Here is a 23295-nt window from a genome sequence, read left to right on the forward strand (position 1 = left end):
CTGCATGTGAACGCTGCATTGATTGTGCTTTTGGTGCCTTCTGTGTCAGTATGCTTGTGAAAGTACAAGTCTGTGAGTCTGTGTGTATGTCACTACATCTTTATATATATATATATATGTATGTGTGTGTGTGTGTGCGCTGAATGAACCATTACGTTCGACAGCCCTCGTCCCAGCAGTGGGGAGAAATGGGAAGACTCTTAACTAGAACACATGGTAGCAGCAGAGTAGCGGCTGGAAGCAGTGCCGGCAATCTGTTGTGATAAAAGGAAATATGGGAAGGCTCGTGTTGTTTTATTGCTCGAGCTGCAGATGACAACGTCCCAGGTAGAAATGACATGAGAGGGGAAACGTGTGGACGAGGAGAGTCAGTGACGTATAGATGGGAGACTGTAACTGCCGGTGTTTAGTCTGAAATGGGCTCGCTGTGAAGGAGGAGCTGTGGTTTGTATGCTGAAGGGAGAACAAGCTGTTTACCTTGTTGTTTAAAAGTGGGATGTGACTGGCAGTCAGGGCTTAATTTCCTACAATAACAAGTAGCTGAAAGCCATAGTAGTTTTAGCACATAAATAAAGGATGAGTCAACCTTTACAACAGTCGTGTGCAAAAGTTCTTAGCCTACTGTTTTAATCACATGGTTTTCTCATGTGTTAAACAGTAAAATTAATCTGATATTAGGCAAATACATTGTCAGACAAACAACAACATATAACCTTTTTCACTGTGCCATTGTTCAAATTAGCTTTATTCATATTAGGTCAAATCACAACAAATGTAATTTCAAGGGTCATCAAGAAAACAGTTCAACTCATTTCAAATTAGTCCAATTAATACAAAGCTGATAAAATGACAATAGTTATTTCTTTGCTCAGGAAATCAACAGATTGCATCAAAACTTTTCTACAGTACATTCCCCTGTCCTGACCAAGTATTAGGCGACTGTGGGAAGGAAAACCTCCCCGCTAACAGGAGGAAACAACTGGCAGAACCAGACTCAGGAAGGGCGACCACCTGCCTCGACTGGATTTAACAAAAATGAAATAAAAAGAAAAATAAATCATGCAGTCAATACTAAGTGCATAATTCAACAGCGTCCGCATCCATCTTTTGGAGCATAAGCACAAAGTAATTATTTCCTGTATGATTATATTGGTTGCTCACATCACTGTTGAAAAATTTTAACCCATTTGTCTTTAATGTTTGAGTTTTTGAAGTTTTAGGACATTTGCGTATAAACAGCTCTCTTCAAAGAACATTTGACAGAGAAATGAATCCTAGGTCTATTGCTAAATGATATAAACTTTCATTAGGGGGCAAAATGGCATGAATCTAAGCTGTTTAGCGTTAGAACATAATATGTGTTTGCAGCAAAATAACAATGTCATCTTTGGGTTATCAATCGACATCAAAATAAATTGCTATTAAGCTTCTTAAGAGATTAAGAATGTAATTCCACTTTAGTTATACTGTGGATGGGGACCCAGACGAACCAAAGTCATTTTATCTATGCAAGAGGACAGAACACCCATAAAAAGGGACCTTTCTTTGGCCGGACGCCTCCTTGTTCATACAAATAGACTGCCAAATGTCATGCGAACTGCTGTCAATAGAAACAAAATCGAAAAAAGATTTGTTGGCCTCTGCTTGAATGGAACTTGACCATTACCAGGACCTTTCAGTCAGACAACTCACCCAGGGAAGTTTGAAACACTTTCATTGTAAAACATATTTGGCTTTGTTGTTTAGGCTCTGATCAAGCATCATTTATCAGGCTTACAAAGAAATATCCCCCGAATCAGAGCCCACAAGTGAAAGCTGGGGTGGAGGTGGGATCGACATTATGAGAGCAACAGTGAGCGTGGTCGATGAGACATCTGAAGGCATCTAAGGACATGTATTTCTTGTTCTTTATAGAGGTCAGAGAGCAAATGGAGTAACTAGAATGAACCATTCAGAGGGGTAATGTAAGCAGGCGCAGGGACTGCCTGCCTGAAATAACTCCTGGGGGTCATTTCATTAATGACAAAATAGGAAGTGGCAGTTCACATTGTTTTGGTTCATCATGAAGGCTTCAGATTTTTACCAGCTAATACTGTAACAGGCCTAGGATTGTTAAAGCAATGGGACTTTAAATTGCTGCAACAGTATTTTAATTGGACTGAGGTCTGGATGTTGATTTTTATTTAATTTATCTAGAGCTGATGATTAGCAGCATATGGCTGCAGCTTGCCCTCCTTCAATTTTCGGAAACAATTAGGGGGGGTACTTCTTTGATTCATTGTCCTTAAATAAATAATGGGATGGTGCAAAAGTTATTGTTTTTGCATAATACTGTTACATACAATTACCAAAATATTGTTTTTTATTTTTTAACATATACATCCATAAGATTAAAAAGAGGGGGTACCAACCTTGTCACATGACTGCATATGTGTCCGTACTGTTTCCGTGTTTAGCTTTCCATGAACAGTGGATTCATGGTTCTAGAGGTAGATGTAAAATATGACTGTATGCAGAGAATAATAGAGTGAGTTTAATAATTATAAGGTTTTCCAAGTGTATCTTTGTAACGTGGGAAGTTTTTGTTCCAGCCACATCAACCAGAAGACCCAGTTTGAGAACCCCGTCCTCGAAGCAAAAAAGAAGCTGAACCAGGAGGCGGCGGCCATCCAGCGAGCCGCAGCTTCACCTTCTCAAGGTAAAACTGTCACGCCTTGTGGTAAGCTGTGTGCAAGAGTGTCAGTGTCTGAGGAAAAGGTGCAAAGACTTAAAGCTCAAGTTTGAATAATATATATTTTTGAAACAATCTTCCACGGTTGTGATTTTAGTTGATGTAACGTGGGGATTTGAAATTCAAAGCACATCAAAAGGGCATAGCTGAGCCTGCCAGAGTTACAGAAATACTCATCATGAAACTCTTATCAAGATCTGCTGCAGTGCTAACTTAAAATAAAGTCTTGAAAAAGGTTAAACGAGACAAAAGTTTGAAGACATTTCTTAAAGATTACAATGTATAATTCAAAAGATAATCGGTTCTTTTTTAGTACCCTGTTGCAATACATCAGAGCCTTCTTTCAGAGCCATGGAATGCACATTAATACTAAAATACATAGGTTTTTAATCTTAATAATGCATATGATTAGTGCATTTGGTTAGACCTGCAATTTCATTCTGGTTGCTGGTAACATCTAGCCTGATACATCAGATCCACATCCAGGAATATGTGGGTCTGAAAATGATCCACAGGGTTTCTCCATCCAAGGGGCGGTACCAACGGTTGCTTATATGCACACAGTTGGTTAGCACTACGACTAATCAGAGCATCGGACAGGGTGATGTATTGAGAGCCTTGGAGACGAGTCAACATCAGTGTGTTCTGTTGAGGAGTAAATAAAACTTTTGCTGCAGCCTGTCAGCAAAACAGAAAATCCACCTTCCAACCGAGTGATTTGAATGTCGTCGTCTGTTCAGTTTTCAAAGAAAAAGTCTTTATCTGTGGATACCAAAGCGAATTCAAACAACTGCTAATCCTCAACTGCAGCCATCTACATTGTTTACATCCAGATTACAATGTTGCCAATCTGCCGCGTTAAGCCCACCCAGAGACCCGCTCTACAAGGATTGACTGATTTGATTGGCTCCCCACAACTTTTGGGGCATATTCACTGAGCTCCAATGGATGGTAGCTGCACATACCTGCACAGCAAAGTTAAATATGCCAGCTAGGGCTGTTCGATTAATCGATTTTAAATCGTAATCGCGATTATGTAATTAGAACGATGTTAAAACGTGAAAATCGTAAAATCGATTTTTCAATTTTTTTTTTTTTTTTTTTATTTTTTTTATTTATTTTTTTTTTTTACCTTGTCTGCACACATATTAATGATTGATACCATATTAATGATTGATGGAAATACCTCTCAATACCTGCGACAAGTGCCCCATGGGAGAGGCTCTTTAGTGTAGGAGGGGGCGTTGGAACATGCCACCGGGTAGACCGGCTCGTGTTCCTTGCAAAAAACTTGCAAATGTGAACAGCAAATGTAATGACTGACATTACACACCTCTACCTCCTTCATGGGTTGCATTATTATTTAGCATGCAAAGACCCAGTTTAGTTTAATTAGAAAATGTCTTGTTTTATTTAATTGGAAATATAACTTACTGTATGTTTGCAAGTGCTGATTTGCTGATTTAACTGAGATAAAACTTTATATTTTATTATATTTTTTAAAACTTTTTTTCAACTTATTTTACAGAGTTTTGTACTTTATTCATTCATTTTTGGTTTAATAAGAGCAAAGTTTGCACTTAAAGCCCAATGGGGCAAATGTTCAATAAAAAAACAGCATATTTGAAATCATTTCTTTGCCTTTTGTCAATTCACAAAATAATCGTAATCGTAATCGAAAATCGGATTTTGAGAGAAAAAAATTAAAAAAAAATTATTTTTTGGGCAAAATCGAACAGCCCTACTGCCAGCAGTCTAGATTAATGCCCAGATTTCTAGGCTATGTACCATCCACAGTGGTCCAGACAGCAAGACATGATTCAATTCAATTCAATTCAATTTTATTTATATAGCGTCTAATACAACAGATGTTGTCTCTAGACACTTTCCAGAGATCCAGAACATGAACATAAACATAAACATAAACCCCCGAGCAATTATTACATAAACAATGGCAGGTAAAAACTCCCATAGTGGGAGAAAAGCCTTAAGCCAAACAGTGGCAAGGAAAAACTCCCCTCTAGGAGGGAAGAAACCTTGAGCAGGACCAGGCTCATAAGGGGGGACCCTCCTGCCGAAGGCCAATGACTTGATGACTTATATGAACTTCATTACCTAGTTGTTTGTTTGTAGGATTACTTAAAAAGGCCGTTTCAAAACAGGTTTCCACAGGTTTTTTTTCAATGTATAGATCAGGTTCTACATCTGAATCTTTTTTTTTTTACTTTTTAATTTAGACTCTGAGGATGCAGTGAGTATCAGGATGTTCTTGTTTCCTTTGCAGCAATCAACACAACCCACACCCAATGTCACATCAGCACAAGCTGGACAATTCTCCACTAACTTTTATGAGTCATTACCCGTCGCCTATAATTTTCTCTTGTTGCAATAACATGCAAGTACTCCTCTGTAACACACCCGAGGGAAATACACAACACCAGAGGAACAACTGTGTGGCTCCTAAATGACACCTAGAGCTAAAACATCCACCATGTCATAACTGCAGAAGACCATGATGAATGATGCACAGAAATAGATTTTGCACTCATCTAAACCTTCAAATCTTCCATTGCTACTGCAACATGTGTGAGCTGTAGCATTTTAAAATGGCTTGACACAACACCCTCAGGCTTATAAATCTTGCAAATACATGTATAGTCATGATTGCTCGAAACTTCTCTGACCTGCGCTGTTATTAATGTGTTTAAAACAAGAAATTCCTGTTAGACTCGAGCCGCCTGAAATTATGGCTTTTTGCAGCTTCAGTGCATTTTGCTTCCCTCGCCCATAGACTAACAAAGCTCTCTTCTTTTTTTTTTTTTTTTTTTACCATTTTGATCATAGGAAAAGTTTGGCCTCACTGTAGTCATTTTCAGTGGGCTTATTCCATTTTTGTATTCACTTTTAATCATCTTGGACATAAGCATAAGCTAATTGTCCTGACTATGACGGTAATTTCATTACTTTGGCTTATGCTCGGTGCAGAGGGTAACCCCTTCACCTCTGTCAGTCGGCTCTGATGAATATGTTTCCCAGGAATAGAAAGCAGGGAACGTCGTCATTTCAAACGGGGTCAGCTGAATGTGTCAGCCTTCAAGAGAAAATAATAATAGATTGCCAGAATGAGCCCTGTCGTCCCTTGTTTGCTCACAACAACACATCTCTATCAGCTCTCCGGTTAGTCCATCCTTTACGTTGATGCTTTTCTTCCACAATAAACATCATGAATTAGGCATGTTTTCACCGAAATGACTGTATAATAGATGACGGTGCCACAACGGTGGAAACCGACAAGCTTATATCGCTGGCAGGGATTCAGAAAAGAGGAAAAAAAAAAACGGAATGCAGGGGAGGAGGCCGGCTTTTAACTGTGCATGTGTCAACAGCTGGTGGAACAGCACATTAGAGAGGCCGGGCATAATCAGACATCTCTCTTGCTCAGGTGTGTAGGGACTGAGGAAACCGCCATCTCACCGCTGATTACTGATTACACAACCCACTGAGGTGTCAGACGGTTGCTATGATGAAACCAGAGCAGCTTCCTGTCCGTCTACGGCGCCGGCTCTTACGCTTTTCCCTGAGAGGAAAATGCAAGGGAGTTTTGGTGGAAAGTGATTTCATTTAAACAGAAACACAACATGATGTATCGTGAATAGGGGTGGGTATTGGGAAGGACCTCACGATACGATACGCATCACGATACTTGAGCCACGATACGATACACATTGCGATATCCCGATTATGCGATATCCCGATTATTATATTCTACATAGTTCACCTAAAAATGCATTACACATCTTAAAATCCAAGTTGTATATATGTTTTATTATAACTACACAAGCTAAAGTTACAACTTATTTGTATATGTTTTTCATATTATTTACATCATATGAAATTAACATTAAATTTAGTATGAGGTTGCTTTAATTATGTGGCAAATGATAATAAACACAAGAAAGATGGGTACTAAAACCAAGGACAGGCACAGTGATCAGTCAGTATAGATATAAATCCATAAATAAATAAACCTCTGTCCAATATTTTTCATTTTTTAAGGACAGGCAATTGTGTTATATAAAAAATAAATTATAAAATGAAATAAAACGTGAAATAAAACCTGAGCTCAGTGCAGGGCCCTCCCAGGGTTGGTAGAGAGTTGCAATGCCCAGGACTGTCACTTAGGTAGGAGCACTTGGTGATATAATGGGAAAAAAATCGGGGATAAAAAATATTAAAAAAATAAATAAATAAAAAATAAATAAATAAATCGATATTCAAATCTTTAATATCGATATTGAGTCGGCTGGAAAAGTATCGCGATATATTGCCATATCGATATTTTTGCCCACCCCTAATCGTGAATAAGACATGGTTAAGACATACTGTATTCTATTAAATGTGATTCTCACTTTCACTAATTTGATATTTACTCCAAAATACCCCTTTCATCAATATCCCATTTATTAGTGGTTCTTATTTAAGGGAAATGTTTTGTTTGTATGTTGACTCATTATTTTAGTTTCCAATTACTGCAGCTCTTTCTATTGTTAGTCAACGTTTACTGTTAGTCATAATCCACAACTGCTTGATCGGGCAGATATGATTTTGGCTGCCACTGATTTTAACTGTCGGCTCCCGAACGTTGACTCATAGACCGTTGGACTCTCCCAGACGAGTTCAGGCTTGCCCACGCCACACTCACTTCCTCCTCACCTCCCTCAGGTCTTTCTTTACCTCTGTTTCTTTCTCTGGACTGCGATGCACCATTACATGTTTATTTTAGAATTCATTAAGGAGATGGGGGATGATTTTATTGAGCAGTTTGTGTGTGATTATGTAAATAAACTCTGCTTGATCCTTACAACAGCGCGGACATCTGCAGTCCAAACTGACTGCCATCATTTACACTCACAGCTGTTCTGCGATGGGTGTTTCATGACTGGTGAACCATTTGATAGTTTGTCTGCATCTGCTTTTATATTCCCCTCACACTCAGAGTTATAGATTGTTCATAATAAAAAACTAAGGGAAAGTGGGAGAAATTCACAGACATGTTCTTGAAAACTCGATAAGAAATGGTGCATTACAACTGGAAGTGACTGTCGAGTCACCCTGTACGTGCAGGAAGAGATGAAATGGGACTGAAGATATGCTGCTTTAGATTTCCATAACAAAGCAGCTGTTTTCAGGTGAGACAGACATCTGAACTCCAGTTAAAGCTCCAGATTTCAAATGACATATCAAAGTGTAGTGTTTTCTCATATTTCGGTATAATTTATAATCTTGACAATTTAAACCTGTTGTGAATGAAAGAAAAAAAAACATAGTCATCAACGTTAAATTTGAGTGCTTCATTCTTTCCACTTCACAGTAAATCATCAATAGTCTTTGTTATTGTTACTTAAAAATAGAACCCAACAGTCACGACTTTTATTTAAAGGAGCATGAGGCTCCTTTTAAAAAAATGAGACTCGATAGCGCCACCCTTCACCACGACGGCCGTCAGGGGTACTGCAGCCAACAGTGAAGCCGGTGTGAGTACCAGATTGTATCGGGCTGCAATATTTTCCCCGGAAGTGTGCATTTTTTCCCCGCAATGGTATTTTTTTGCCATGTTAAGCTAGGAAGGTAGTTTTTCCCCGTGTCTTCACATTCAAAACGTCTTTTTTGGCAATTGCGGATTAATCAGTGAGCGCTTAGTTGACGTTAAATTTTTTTAATTATATTTATATAATGTTTTATGACTATTTTGCTTAGACATTTACAGATTCAACAATGAGAACATATAGAGACATACACTTCTGTAAAGTCAGAAGCAGCAGATCATAGTGGAGGTAAAAGGGAGAAGAAACATATACAAGGAATTATCAGAATTATCAGTGATCTTACTGACGGTCAAAAGCCAATCACAAGACGGAACGTCATCACGTACGGGGAGCCGGTAAAAAAAAGCAGGTGGGAAAAAAAAGCACCGACACCGGCACGGGAGAACGGGGAGAACGTGCATGCAGCGTCATGTGACGTCACATCCGCAGCCCAGCGCGGGAAATTCGGGACCGAATTGCAGCACATTTTGCAGCACACAGCCTGTTCAAGGCAACGGAGAGATACACTAGAGGAAACATTCTTTTAGAAAACTTAAAATGTATACGGATTTTTTTCATAAATTCTGCCTCAATCCGGCCTCAAGCTCCTTTAAGTCAGGGTAAAATTTGCAACAAATGACAATAAGCTAATAGTTACAAAACATAGTGATCTTCAGTAGGACTGACTACTTAAAACAGAGTGAAGCTGACTGTTTTGGCAAAAAGAAGAGTGATCCAATCTCCTAAAATATGATTATGAAAATAACAACGCGGCCTGTATTCATGTATTTAATTTCTTTAATCTTGATTGAAAAGAATCAGTGTTGGTAATCTTGAAGCAAGACCAAGCACGGCCGCTCTCTTCGCACACAGCCAGGTCAGCTGCAGGGCTGTACACTATTTGTCACTGGCTTCTTTCAGTTTTCGAGTCAAAGTAATAATGCAGTCCAGGCCACAGCCCATCAGGCAGCAAAGGAAAAAAAATGGTGTGTCCATGATCTAAAGTGCTGATACCACAGAAGTGCCAGATAAGGAAGGTGGCCAGTTTAATGCAGTGTGACCTGGAGAGTTGGTTATCTTTGGGATTGCTTATACCACATCCACGTAGCTGCTCCATATTGATGCTGACTCTGACCTTTCGTTGTTCCATACTCAAGTAATAAGCAGTTTACAATCACCAACCTTTTTTTTTTTTTTTCTTGAGTCCGATAAAATAGGGAATGGAAAAAAAAGAACAATGATATAAAATTAGATGCTGTCAGAGGTGTTGCGCCCCTGTGGTGCTCTATAGCTTTTTAATGGAGGGAGGCAAGTAAATTAGCTTTTAAAGCTGTAATTTCATCAGCCTATCTGTTGGTTTGTGCTCATTTGTCAGCGGGGTTGCACAAAAAGGTCTCTGTTGATGGGTTTTATGGAGTTAAAATGCACATCACGCCTAATAATTAGAAATCACTAATTAATATGTTGATTCTCAGCTCTTAATTTGTATAATTAACGCTCAGCGCAGACATGGATGGATTTTGCAGTCTTTCAAGGAGGATATGAATCTTTTAATCTGCGCTTCTGTGTTTGATGTGACGCACTGTTTGGAAATTGCTTTTAAAGTTCATAAAGCCTGTCATTCAATCCCATTTTCATTTAACAAAAGGCTGCTCCCGAAGGTCGGCTCACCACGCGCAAAAACGTATGAATCGCATGTATTTTATCGACTTTTTTTTTTTGAACAGGTGAGGAAGGTGCGTTTGGCTTCACTGCAGACCCCGGCCAGCTGGAGGGGGAGATGTACCACACAGCACTAAAGAAAAGTTCCCAGGGTTTTGGATTTACTATCATAGGAGGTGATCGGACAGATGAGTTTCTGCAGGTGAAAAATGTGCTCAGCGATGGCCCGGCTGCCCAGGACAAGAAGATGGCATCTGGTGAGCAAATACATGTGCACGTGAGCCTATAATTTCCCACGAAGGGGACAAGATAGAGCTAGGATTATTAATTGTACCAAATGTGTTACCACAACACACCTGGGTGTATTCATTTTCTTCCCGTGGTAGTCATTTGACATATATTCAAAACATCCCAGGCAGTTTGACAACAAACAGCCTGAATGGGGTGGAAGTGATGCCTTAAGCTGCGTGTGTGTGTGTGTGACTGCGTGTGTGTGTGTGTGACTGCGTGTGTGTGTGTGTGTGTGTGTGTGTGACCGCGTGTGACGATTACATTCGTGTGATACAAAAGAAATCTACACTTGTCTCAGCTCAGTTGTGGTGGGAGTGCTGTTCAGAACTGCTTGACAATGTAATGAATGAATGAAGGACAAGAATGAAGTAGGAGTGAATGAGATAAAAAGGAAATGGAAGCGTGGCAGGGAGCTACCAGGATGAAAATGCAAAAGTGTGGCAAAGGGTCCTTTTCACAGGAAAGATATGTTTGACAAAGGAAGCGAGAGCGCTTTTCAAAGGAATGCAGATGTCTAGTTGAAATATCAGGAGACAAATTCCCGTCTTTTACTTACTCCGTGTTCCCTCTTTGTCCTAGGTGATGTCATCGTTGAAATAAATGGGATGTGCGTGCTGGGGAGGACCCATCCAGAGGTGGTGCAGATGTTCCAGTCCATTCCCATCAACCAGTATGTGGACATGGTTCTCTGCCGCGGCTACCCCCTTCCTCCCGACGTGGATCTGGACGTGGATGACCCCCTGCCTCCTCCGCCTCCTCCTCCAGCGGCTCAAGCCCAGCAGGGTCTGCATGGTGGCGAGGTGGTAACAGCTGTGCCTCTCATCAACGGGCAGCCGCTGCTGGTGAAAGGCGATGTCCTTCACGGCTCCTCGCAGGAGCTCCACTATGTGACCACCGATGCCAACGGCCGGCCCGTGGTGGCTGCCATGCCTAACGGGAGGCAGCCGGAGCGCGGGGAGGCGCCCGCGGGAACGCTCCAGCCCGAGCTGGTGAGCGTGCCGCTGATCAAAGGGCCCGGAGGGTTCGGCTTTGCCATCGCCGACTGTCCTCTGGGCCAGAAAGTGAAGATGATTCTGGATGAGCAGTGGTGCCGCGACCTACAGAAAGGAGATATAATCAAGGAGATCAACAGACAAAATGTACAAACGCTCAGCCATGCACAAGTGGTGGACATCCTTAAAGACTTCCCCGTGGGCAGCGAGGTCAATGTTCTGGTTCTGCGAGGAGGTGAGGGAGTTAACCATCAATATTTTTTTAATTTAATAATAATAACCACTTTATTCGTCAGTATACATTAGGGCTGAAACGATTCCTCGAATAATTCGAGTAATTCGAGTAATTCGATTACAAAAATTGATTGAGGAATTTTCTCTGCCTCGAGGAATCGTTTAATAAATCGTTTAATTTTGCCAGCTCAAAGCAGGTATTTCGCCTGGACTACGTTTAAAAAAAAACACACCTAATCTTTTAAGTTATGTCTGATATCAGGTGTAATGGCATTTTTAGGTTAGAAATAAGAACATTTCTTGGTAAGATCCTTAGTTTTTTGAGTGAAGGCAGTGAACTTGGTCAACTGGTGTAAGTTCAGGGTTATTAAATGCACACCCATGAACCTACTGTATTATTTAATTTAGTCTTAGTAATGTCAATTAACATCTAACATCTTATGTATGTTTATAATTGCTCTTTAACTAAACAAAAATAGGTTTTATCCGATTACTCGATTAATCGATGGAATTTTCAGTAGAATACTCGATTACTAAAATATTCGATAGCTGCAGCTCTAGTATACATGGTAACACGCTGAAATGTGTCCTCTGCTTTTAACCCATCACTAGTTTCTTTCTTATTTATTTGGCTGTCTCTCTGCTATCTTCTTGTATCAAGTAATTGTAAAATCTATTTATCTGGCATAATGATTGTCTGTAGGTCCACGTCCTTTCTCTTTTCCATGTCTATCTTTGACTTCCATCTCATTGTTTACTCTTGTTCTTTGATGCCATCTTGTGTTTTACATAATGAGCTGCTACTTCCAGTGCTTTGGGAGAGCTGACACTGAGAGGTGATGTCGTGGCCCGTTAGGCGTAGGCAGCGACGACACGTTTGTTGTTCTTTAAAAACTGGATGATGCCAATGGGCTGCCGTCTTTCTAACTGGATTAAACTGTAGCACTGCAGCTGCTGCAGAAGATGATCAGACTTAAGTCTGTCAGAGCTCCATTTTTTTTTTTTTTTTTAGTCATTTCATGCAGCTTCTTTCCATATGCATACATCCCACCCCAAGCATTTCTCGAGCGTTGCTCCTCTGCGCTTCCACTCAAACCGCCTCTGTTTGTGACAACTCCCCGTGAGGCGTTATGCTCTCTGTTACAAGTCTGAAAGTGGGAATTACATAAGTGTGGAGATGTGCTGGATTCCAAGGAGCAGAAAGAGGAGGGAAGGTACCCTTCAAATGTCTGCTACTTGCATCTCCGGCCGCCCCAGGGACTCGCTGTGCAAGTCAATGAACTCTGGATTGGCTTTGATCATCAGCAGAGTGCAGGGGGATTCTGCATGCCTCTATATCCATGGCCTCTTAAAGGTCTATAGCTAAATGGCTATAGAGAGAAGGTCCTCCAGGGGCGTCCTCCCACTAGCCACGCCTGAACCCTAATCTCCCAAACACCCACGCTACTGACACTCACTCGCTGCGCCGCCATCGCCATGTACTGCTCGGCTGATGCACTGCATGTCTCGACAGTTGAAGCCTATCTGTGCCAGGCTTCACCCAGGCTGCACAACCGCAGAGCTGATGCCAGCTTTAAACCTCATTAGACAGTGGCCTTTGGCTGCGAGAAGGCTCCGTTTACACAGTTGTATCGGAGGAAAAGAACAGAGAGTGCGATAGAAGAAAAAGAGGCGTGCATTTCATTTGTACACTGAACTTGTCCTTTTATGCCTTTGCATTTATGTCGGACGGGGAATTTCACAGTGAAGCATAAAAATGTGACTTCCTATCTCCCTTCTTTATTATTTTTACAGTATATCAGGCTCCATTAACCTCTCATCAGCCAAAGTGTTAGTCTGAGCCCAGAGCGCTGCAGGCTCCAGAGGAGTATATCTTAATTTGATTAACGCTGAGAACAGAGAAGGGGTGGGGGCATCTCAGCGCTTCGGATGAAACATGTGAAATATGTAGGCACGTGCTACAAGCGAACAGAGGGTCCAAAGGAGAAGTATCTATCGTGCCATAGATCAATGACTTTGTCAGGGCTTCACCTGCTGCCATGCCTCTACGGTCACTGCGTGATATATACAGTACTCAGCTCTTCTGGGTCCGTACTGCTTTTATATTTCGTGTATGTCTTTTAATCTCAAGGATGGATGAATTTTCCCTAATAGAGCATTCTTTGGTGAGCGCTCCTCTTGAGTTTTAAGTAGCTCCCTGGTTTATTTTTATGTTCACTGCTGTGCTTTCTATAGTAAGAGAGGGAGTGCCATCTGGTGGGCAGTTTTCATTGACAGTTGTTCCAAATCATTCCATCCATCCATCCATCCATCCATCCATCCATCCATCCATCCATCCATCCATCCATCCATCCATCCATCCATCCATCCATCCATTAGGGGTGTGCAAACAAGGGTACCTCACGATTCGATTCGATTTCGATTATTGGAGCTTCGATTCTTCGATTCTTCGATTATAACGATTTTCGATTCGATTATTGGTGCCACGATTCTTCGATTATTGTGATTTTTAATGCTTTTTTCCATACAAGATTGATTTTGTCTTCATCTGTGGCTACATTTGTAAATAAATAGCCAATCAATTAACTCAGTTCCTCTAACAACACTCATTAAGTAAATAACAAGGTTGTTTGAACATTTGACATGTATTTTTCAAAGACACAAAATAATTTATTTTATGACTATGTGAACATTTGCTCTTTGACTTACTTAACTTTGACCAGGGAAAGCTGCACTTGCATGAGAGCGCCCTCTATTGGCGGAAAACACTGAAAACGGTCAAGCCCCGGATTTAATGAGTTAATTAATTCAAGTAAACAAGATATGTACTTCCATCAAATTTATTTAGTGTAAACATATCTGCCATATTTCAAGTGAATAATAAGAAATGTGCATTCTTGAAAATGAAATGATTCCCCAGCTTATTCAGTCTGGAATCTGGATAGGATAACTTAAATTTTTTTATTTTTTATTTTTTTATTTTTATTTTTTTTTACTGGACCATAATCGATTACAAATCGTCACGTGACGCATCGCGATGCATCGACACATCGATGAATTGCACCCACCTCTACCATCCATCCATCCATCCATCCATCCATCCATCCATCCATCCATCCATCCATCCATCCATCCATCCATCCAAGAAGGAGCCCAGCTGTCCTTGGGCAAATGGAGGATTTAAATCTGGACGAGTCACCAGTCCATCACAGACAATCAAGACCTTTCATGGTCACACTTTCACCTGCGTCCTTTTTAATAGTTTTCCTGTTTGACTTTGTCTCTCCATAGGTCAGACGTCCCCTGTTAAGACTCTAAAGCCTGTGAGTAAAAGCATATACTTCCCTCTTTCTTCACTGTTGTGTCCCTTCAGGGAGATGTCACCCCATTTAGTTTTAAAGCGTTTCATCCTTTGGCTTATGAGGCCTCACTTGCATCAAATTAAATGATAGTAACAAATTAGAATATTGGTCACATTTCTGGGTACCTTCTTTTTTTTGCTCTCAAAAACAGTCCTAACGACTTCCTTTCGCTATTTACATCCTTTGGCCTATTTGTCTGGGGACCGCGGTGGTAATGAGGCATGGATTAGTCTCTGTAGATATGGCAGTATTATTAATATAACACTTTTAGATAAAGAAGTTGCCCTTTCTGCCTGAGAATGCATGTCACGGCCTTTGGGAAATCTTGACGCTCTTCCTCGGATTTTATATGAGATCTAAATCCCAATGCTTTGCCCCGCAAACAATATGAGAAATATAAAGTGAAAACGGTTTATGTTATTAAAAAGGCAGTGAAAGCCACTTTCTCATCTTCCACCATTAAATGCTCAGCCTCTTGTAAAGGATAATGAGCTTCTCACTCCCAATAAACATATGATGCTCTTTGTAGATATCCTTTTTTTAAATAAAGTAAAACAGTTCGAAGCAATGTAGTTGTGATAGGGCTGGGCGATATGGACCAAAAGTCATATCTCGATATTTTCTAGCTGAATGGGGATACTCAATATATATCGATATTTTTTCTGTGACATAATTGGGGTTTCCCCCAAAGCATTATAGCATAGCATCTCTGTTAGCTTCATTTTTTTCTGAGGCAAACCCTCAAAAAACCAGTCAGTTTTAATACAATGCCTCTTGCCAAATGTCACACAGGTTCCTTTATTAACAGAGGTCTGCACAATATCAAAATCTATAAAACAAATGAAATAAAAATAAACTGCCTGCATATATAGAATAAAAATGCTTCTTGAATAAAATAAAACAAATATCCCTTTCCTGCATAACAATTAAATTAAAATACACTGTGCAATTAATACAATGTAGACAGTAACAGGCAGACTTTTCCACTGAGGTTGACAGTTGTACAAATAACAAAACATTTGTGCAAATCTCAAATAAAACATTCAAGTCAATTTGTCACAAAATAAGCTATATCAAAATCATAAAAAAAAAGATATATCGATATAAACGATATTTTCTCGTACCATATCGCGTTTGAAAATATATCGATATATATTAAAATCTCGATATATCGCCCAGCCCTAAGTTGTGACCAGGTTTGTTTGTTGTTAGAAACAGGAAATGACTGCCAGCTCAGAGACGTTGGATGGTATGACTGACGCAGCTCCCCAGGCCTTGCCTTACCACTCCAACACGAGCACCATGCGCTCCTCCGACTCCCCGAAGCGAGAGGCTACAGAGATGTACCTGAAGTCCAAAGCCCTGCTGGAGAGCAGACGTAAGTGTAGCATAACCTCAAGTCTTTTTTTTTTTGTTTTGTTTTTGCACAACTTGAAGCTAATTGACTACTGACGAGGTGTTTCCATCCACAGAGCCTCACACCAAAGACATAGACGTTTTTCTGCAGAGAGACATTGAAACAGGCTTCGGCTTCCGTGTCCTTGGGGGAGAAGGTCCACAACAACCAGTAAGTCCACATAACAAACTTTTTGACATTTTGGGTTTTGTTGACGTAATTTGATCTGAGAGATGTCCCCGTTAGGATACGCATGGAAGAATGCATAAAATATCTGAGTCCGAACTGGTTTCGTAATACCTGACACTCTGAACTTAGGTCATAAATACAAAGATGTTCTGTATGTGAAATATGACATCGTCAAAGGCGGTGCGGTGGAAGAGGACATGCTGAAAATGCAGGAGACAATGAGGCAGGAGAGGGAAACCAGTGATTTTATTGTCAACTGAGGGGCCTGTAATGGCAGGGAAATCCACATTACAAGATGTGAGTGCAGAACTGAAGGAAAACTGGGGAAGTAAACTGAAAAAGTAGGTTAGCAGAACGGGGAAGTACAACATACGGATGAGCCAGAACCCAAAAGACCAACAAAGTGATAACAAGAAACATGTGGTGACACGCCAGAACGATGGCACACAAAATAAAACAGGAAATTAAGCTAAATGCAAAACCAGTTCAGGAAATTGATATAAAAAGGATCATAAAACAAGTATCAAATCATTAAAACCAAAAAAACTTGGAATAATATAAAACATTACCAAGCAAAAATATTTATTAGCAATATAATAGCATTTTATTTAAATTCTTTACTGTGCTTGGCACTGATTGCAAGCAGAGGGGGCACCATATGGGAAACCCACTTTTCCAAGCCCAGCATGTAAACTGGGGATAGATAACGGTAGTCATTCTCTGGAGTGAGGAAAACGACTTCCAGCATTACTTGGAAGGATGCAGGTCTGCAGATGGTTTGGGAACCGACCAACAATAGCTTTAGAGATGAGAATTTATCAGTGTTTGAGACTACAGGAGGACAAAGGAGAGCTGATCACACTCCAGTTCTCATTACCAGTGTGTGATAAAGAGTTTGTGTACCTTACTGTAATACTGTATACAGTATCAGTTTGCAGCTCAGAGCATTTAACAGTATAAAGATCCATCTGTCCAATCTGTGCTTCGAGAATCTAAAGACCAACCTTGAAAGTTGACCATAAGAAGTTTAGAGCTTTGTGTGAATGCACGTATTACTTTATAAACGATGTTATATCTGTATTTTCAGTGGCAACCTCCCTGTTACTAACTCCACTGCAGAACGTGTTTCCGCAGGTTTACATCGGGGCCATCGTTCCCAACGGAGCTGCAGAGAAGGACGGTCGTCTCCGGGCGGGAGACGAGCTCATCGGCATTGACGGCGTGATGGTCAAGGGTCGCTCACACAAGCAGGTGTTGGACCTAATGACCAATGCTGCCCGTAACGGTCAAGTTATGCTGACCGTTCGCCGGAAGATGGTTTACAGAGGTGAGTAAAAACACAAGCAGCATCCGGAGGAATGTGTTTCTGTGTTTAGATGAAGCTACACCCAACGCTTCAGTAGTTACCTCTCCACCAATGGCACTTTTCCACTATTACCTACTCGGCTCTACTCATCTCAGCTCGGCTTGACTCAACTCGGCCTGGTTTCTAGGAAGAACGAAGAAGACAAAAACACTAAAGATGTAGAACATGGAGGAGATGATAGATGTGCTGCTGGGTCTGTGGCTTGTAGGAATGGGCGATATTTTATCGTTCACGATTTACCGTCAAAAAAATTCCCCACGGTAAGAATTTGTCATCTCGCGGTAAAAACGATAAATTCCCGTTGATGACGTTTTTGTGTAAAGCGAAGACAGCGTTAAATCGACGCACAATGTACGTGAAGGAAGGAAGGATGGAAAGATATGAGCCTGAAAGAAAGAAAGAAAGAAAGAAAGAAAGAAAGAAAGAAAGAAAGAAAGAAAGAAAGAAAGAAAGAAAGAAAGAAAGAAAGAAAGAAAGAAAGAAAGAAAGAAAGAAAGAAAGAAAGAAAGAAAGAAAGAAAGAAAGAAAGAAAGAAAGAAAGATAAATTCCAGTTGATGAGGTTTTTGTGTAACAAACATGGCGGATCTGAGTCATTCCAGTTTTACAGGTGTAACTCATTTAATTGGTTTTTATCAATTCAATTTAATTGGTGTAGTTTAGTAGTATTTAGTATCTTTTAGAGCAGTGTTTTGGGGGCTCCAAAGACTGAATGTGGTGATAGATTTATAGTTACAAAGGTGGAGTTGAATTGGTATTTTTTTTATCGTCATTTTTATCGTTATCAGGATAAATGCCAGAAATTATCATGATACATTTTTTATTCCATACCGCCCATCCCTAGTGGCTTGTTTTTGATATCACGTTGAAAAATGAGAATGAGAGAAGCTTCAAGCGGCAACGATTTTTAATTTTTTTTAGCGAGCAATTATGAAGTGACATAGCTCCTGGTAGATCTTGTCGTTCCTTATCGCCCGTCTAGATCCCTTTTTAATTCTCTCCTCAGCCACCAGGTTTATGAACATCTGCACCTCAGATTTGGATCACCAAACAGACTTTTGCGCTGCCATTCCTTGTCCAATAAAATGAACAAGAAGCCGCCGTCAGAGTCGCTCTTTCGCTGATTTCCACATCCTGACTCAGACGTCTGACTCCAACCCCCCGACCAATCGGTGCCATGTAGTGTGATGACATCAGATACAGCCCGACTCAGCCACTTAGAACCTCGGCAGAATAGTTACAGAAAAAGTATCTACTCGGCACGTTAGACCCCTAATGGGAAAGCGCTAGGCGAGTCGGGCTGAGTAGGTGCTAGTGGAAAAGTGCCATAAGAGAAGCACTGGTAGCCGTTGACAACCATCGTCATCATACACCCTCACACTCTGTTCCCTGCATGTGAACTATTAAAGTCCACTGCATAAAACACGCAAATGCAAACACAATTAACAAATCCAGCATCCTTCTTAAATCAGATCTGACGGACGAAGAGGCTCAGGAAATGGCTCCGGTGCTGGTGAACGGTTCCCCCAAACTACCTCGTCTCCCGATACCCAGTGCACTTGACCACGAGTCCTTTGACATCACACTTCACCGCAAGGACACTGAGGGATTTGGATTCGTCATCCTCACGTCCAAGAACAAACCGCCACACGGGGGTGAGGACCAACTCTTGTCAGTAGGAATACGGTTTAGAAATGTAAATATCCCTGACAGCATCCTGCTGATTTCAGTTGCTGTGGGACCACAATTGCTGCCTTTTGTGTTTAGACTAGATATATGGAAATACGGTTGCGCCAGCTGCATCTTAATGTGTCATTTCTCGTTATCACATCTGGCATTTCAGTTATCCCTCACAAAATTGGCCGTATCATTGAAGGAAGTCCGACCGACCGCTGCGGCCTGCTACACGTCGGAGATCGCATCTCAGCAGTCAACGGGCGCTCCATCATCGAGCTCTCTCACAATGACATTGTTCAGCTCATTAAAGATGCTGGCAACGTTGTCACCCTCACTGTGGTTCCTGAAGATGGTGAATACCTTTGTGTGCTTGCAGCTTTGTCTTTTATAGCTGTTAGCGGGTCGCGAGCTTAGTTTTTAAGCTCATTGTCTAAAACTGAGGAATCAATTTTAAATTCCAGCACCTAATCAGAGCAATCAGTCTTATACATGATTAGAATATATGAATAATTTAGCATCTATATTAAGAATTTAGCTTCAAACCTAGGCATTCAGAAAATGAACTATTACCCTCTGTTTCCATCACTGCAAGGATTGGATCAGTAAAAATGACAATATGGTTGTGTCCCTGAAATACCACACTGGGACACAGAACCACCTGAACCCTGTATTTGTTTTCTAATTGTAGAAAGAAGAGCTTAGCAAGTGCTGAAACTGAAGGATTTGCTTGTGTTAAAGCAAACATATACTCTTGTCAATTTTAATACAAGCAGCGCCTTTACTCCTTTTATTGGTGTTTTTGTTTAAATGTTTGTATGTCTGAAAGGTCTAGACTGTAGACATGTAGACGTTTTCCAGTACAGTTTTTTTTAAGATTGCAAAAATCGTAAAATCTAACTTTCTGTTGTTGCATCAAATTCAGTAAATTTATTTTTATTTTTATTTTATTAGTTTGCACACAATAAAATTAACACTTGCAATCAAAATAGTAAAACCAATGTGACAGGAGAGGTCAAAAAGCCAACAGGCTTATGCAACGGACCTCCCCTCAATTTAGGAAGTAAAACAGTAATTACAAAAAATCAAAAAACAAAAACAACAAGACGAAGACTATAAACAAAAACAAAGAAGGTTTGACTGCATAGTTACAGATCCTCAACACACACACCAAACAAACAAAAAACAAAAAAAAAACAAAGAAAACTTGACATTTTTTAAATGTGAATTAAATGAGATGATAAATTTCTTTTAAAAATCTCTAGAGAAGCAGAGCTTTTGATAATGTGAGATTTGGAGTTCCATATCTGTACACCGCGATATCTGAGGGAAAACTGGCCGTGTTTAGTTTTATAAAAAGGAAAATGAAAATGATTAACCTGTCTAGTATTATATGAATGTATTTGAGAATTATAAGTGAAAAAAATACTAAACGATAGTGGTAAAGAAAAAGGCAAAAACATATGTTTGTATAAAAACACAATGGGTGATCCAAGTGATTTGCAGGTGATTACACTGTGTTAAAATGCATTTCAGAATACAAGGGCCCTCCGTCTGGAGCCAGTTCAGCTAAACAGAGTCCAGCCCTTCAACACAGAGCCGTGGGTCAAAGGTCACTACTTCAGGACGAACGGTAAGCATCTGACAACAGAAGAACCAAGCTGCTAAGATCTCCTTCCTGAAGAGGAATGTCACAGCGTCCTTTTAAAATAAGTTATACAGTGTATAATAATAGCAGTAATGGTTGTGTTAGTAAAATTGGCATCCTGACAGCCATGTGCACAAAGCAACGACTCACTCGACTCAACCCAGAACAATATGTAGACAAAGAAGGATTCTCCTCAAAGTAAGAGGACAGAGTACAGATAAAAATTGGATTTCTTGCTTGTGTTGTTCTCTCAGATGTAAGGCGCTTTGGATAAAAGTGTCTGCTAAATGACAGTAGTAGTAGGTATAGAATGAATATATCCATAATGTATTTTTCTGCAGTATTTAGTTTACATCTAATATTATTTTTCCAAATCTCTGTTTGTTTCTGCAGCTATAATCTGGAGCTGGAGGACAAAAGAGACGGACTCAACCGCTCCGACCACAAAGCCCTCGGTGAGATGGGAGCACTGTGTGTGACCGGACCTAACCAGGTAAAACAATCCTCTTATTTCTTCCTGTTTGTGTTGTTTCACTTGTTGTCACACCTCTCACTGCTGGATACGAACATGAAAAGCAATCTGTTTGCAGGTATGAGAAGAAAAAGATGCAGTTTCTTGTCCGCATGCACCTGAGTATGTTGTTGACAGTAACGTGAGATAAAAGCGAGCTTCATTGCTTGTAGTCTCGTGTAACTTTCAGGTCAGGTCGGTCATACAACAGTTATTGGCATCCTGCTAATAATATAGTTATGAAAAAGAAAATACAGCATTTTTATGGAAAATGTTTAATCTCTAAATACAACCATTTTGATTTGAAGTCATAGTCATCTATGGAAAGGTCCTTCAATTACTGATTTTTCTGTGTTTGTTTTTAAAAAAGATTTGGAAAAAAAGGAATAAAAAAGCACCCTGACCTGACACTTGGACATTTTTTAAATACCGTATTTTCTGGACTATAAGCCACTACTTTTTTCATAGGTTTCGGACCATGCCGCTTATACAAAGGTTTTTCTTCCACCACTCAGGGGCGCTCTAACCGGAATTAGAATCAAAACTAAGACAAAATAAATGCAAAAAAGAATACGCTACTTCTTCTTTAGCAGTAGCAGTAGGTAGAGGCAGATTTCAAACAGATAAATAGATAAATAAATACCGGTTATTTTCTCTTGGTTCTGTCCCATTTTAATCAGCAAAGTTGCTGCCGTGTTAAAAGACACTGTTAGGAAAGGATCTATATAGGTACAAACATGTACATCATTTACAGTTCAAAATCGTTCTGTACATGTAGTTAATATCTAATCTAACAACATAAATATCTGCGGCTTGTATATCTTTTTTTTTAAATAGAGCGGATGCGGCTTGTATGCAGTTGCGGCTTGTATGTCTTTTTTTTAAATTATTTTTTAAAAAATAGAGCGGCTGCGGCTTATATGCAGGTGCTGCTTATAGTCCAGAAAATGCGGTATACGCTTTTGTAGCCTAGTCAATATTTTAAATATATTAAAAACAAGTGTGTGTGCCCTTCATTTGTACTGTGTGTTTTGTCATAAAGCTCAAAAAGATGATTGAGAGTTGAATCAGATGTGGAAGATGAGTGTCGGCTTCATAAACGTTGTACTGCATCCTCGGGGGGGAAACATCCTGAGCATGTTCCTCTATGTGCAGGGCTGTCTGACAGTGGAGTTGGAGAGAAGTCCCAGGGGGTTTGGTTTTAGTTTGCGAGGAGGCACAGAGTACAACATGGGTCTGTACATCCTCAGACTGGCTGAAGATGGACCTGCTCAGCTGGACGGAAGAATCCATGTGAGTCTTCCTTTATTATAGCATTTATTTTCAAGTATTTTCCTTTTTTCCTGCAGGTTGTACTTCAGAGTTTTTAAATATTACTCACACATTTGTCTGCATGAAATGATTATGTCCAGTTGGTCTCACCCACTCACTTGAGCGAAGATGAATACTTATGGCAGATCTTGGCCTAATTGAGAATTATAGCAGTTGAGTACACGAGTAATAGGGAAAGATGATGGTGTCTGAAAACATTATTTTGCCCATCTTTCTTTAGTAGTAAAATCAGTTTCAGGTAGATGAATCTGTAACAGGCTCTGCCTTTTCTCCTGATGGTTCAATAAACTTTGAATTTCCTCACGGGGATGAGATTATCATATT

At 40.2% G+C, this 23295-nt stretch overlaps 1 protein-coding gene across 6 annotated transcripts in view; it reads left to right on the forward strand.

The window, feature by feature from the left end:
- The window catches only part of LOC133448412 (membrane-associated guanylate kinase, WW and PDZ domain-containing protein 3), a 187339-nt gene that overhangs the window by 151404 nt on the left and 12640 nt on the right, over positions 1-23295 (forward strand). For 5 of the 6 annotated variants that reach the window (XM_061726907.1, XM_061726910.1, XM_061726912.1 and 2 more), the window contains 12 exons: positions 2592-2698; positions 10044-10235; positions 10849-11496; positions 14787-14818; positions 16070-16235; positions 16330-16424; positions 17562-17769; positions 19279-19461; positions 19650-19835; positions 21017-21113; positions 21522-21621; positions 22795-22932. In XM_061726907.1, coding sequence (XP_061582891.1) covers positions 2592-2698; positions 10044-10235; positions 10849-11496; positions 14787-14818; positions 16070-16235; positions 16330-16424; positions 17562-17769; positions 19279-19461; positions 19650-19835; positions 21017-21113; positions 21522-21621; positions 22795-22932 — 2152 coding nt within the window. The remainder of the gene's footprint in view (positions 1-2591; positions 2699-10043; positions 10236-10848; positions 11497-14786; positions 14819-16069; positions 16236-16329; positions 16425-17561; positions 17770-19278; positions 19462-19649; positions 19836-21016; positions 21114-21521; positions 21622-22794; positions 22933-23295) is intronic. The other variant, XM_061726908.1, reaches the window with a different exon arrangement.

The sequence above is a fragment of the Cololabis saira genome, chromosome 8, assembly GCF_033807715.1.
Source record: "Cololabis saira isolate AMF1-May2022 chromosome 8, fColSai1.1, whole genome shotgun sequence".
In the NCBI taxonomy this organism is placed as follows: Eukaryota; Metazoa; Chordata; class Actinopteri; order Beloniformes; family Belonidae; genus Cololabis; species Cololabis saira.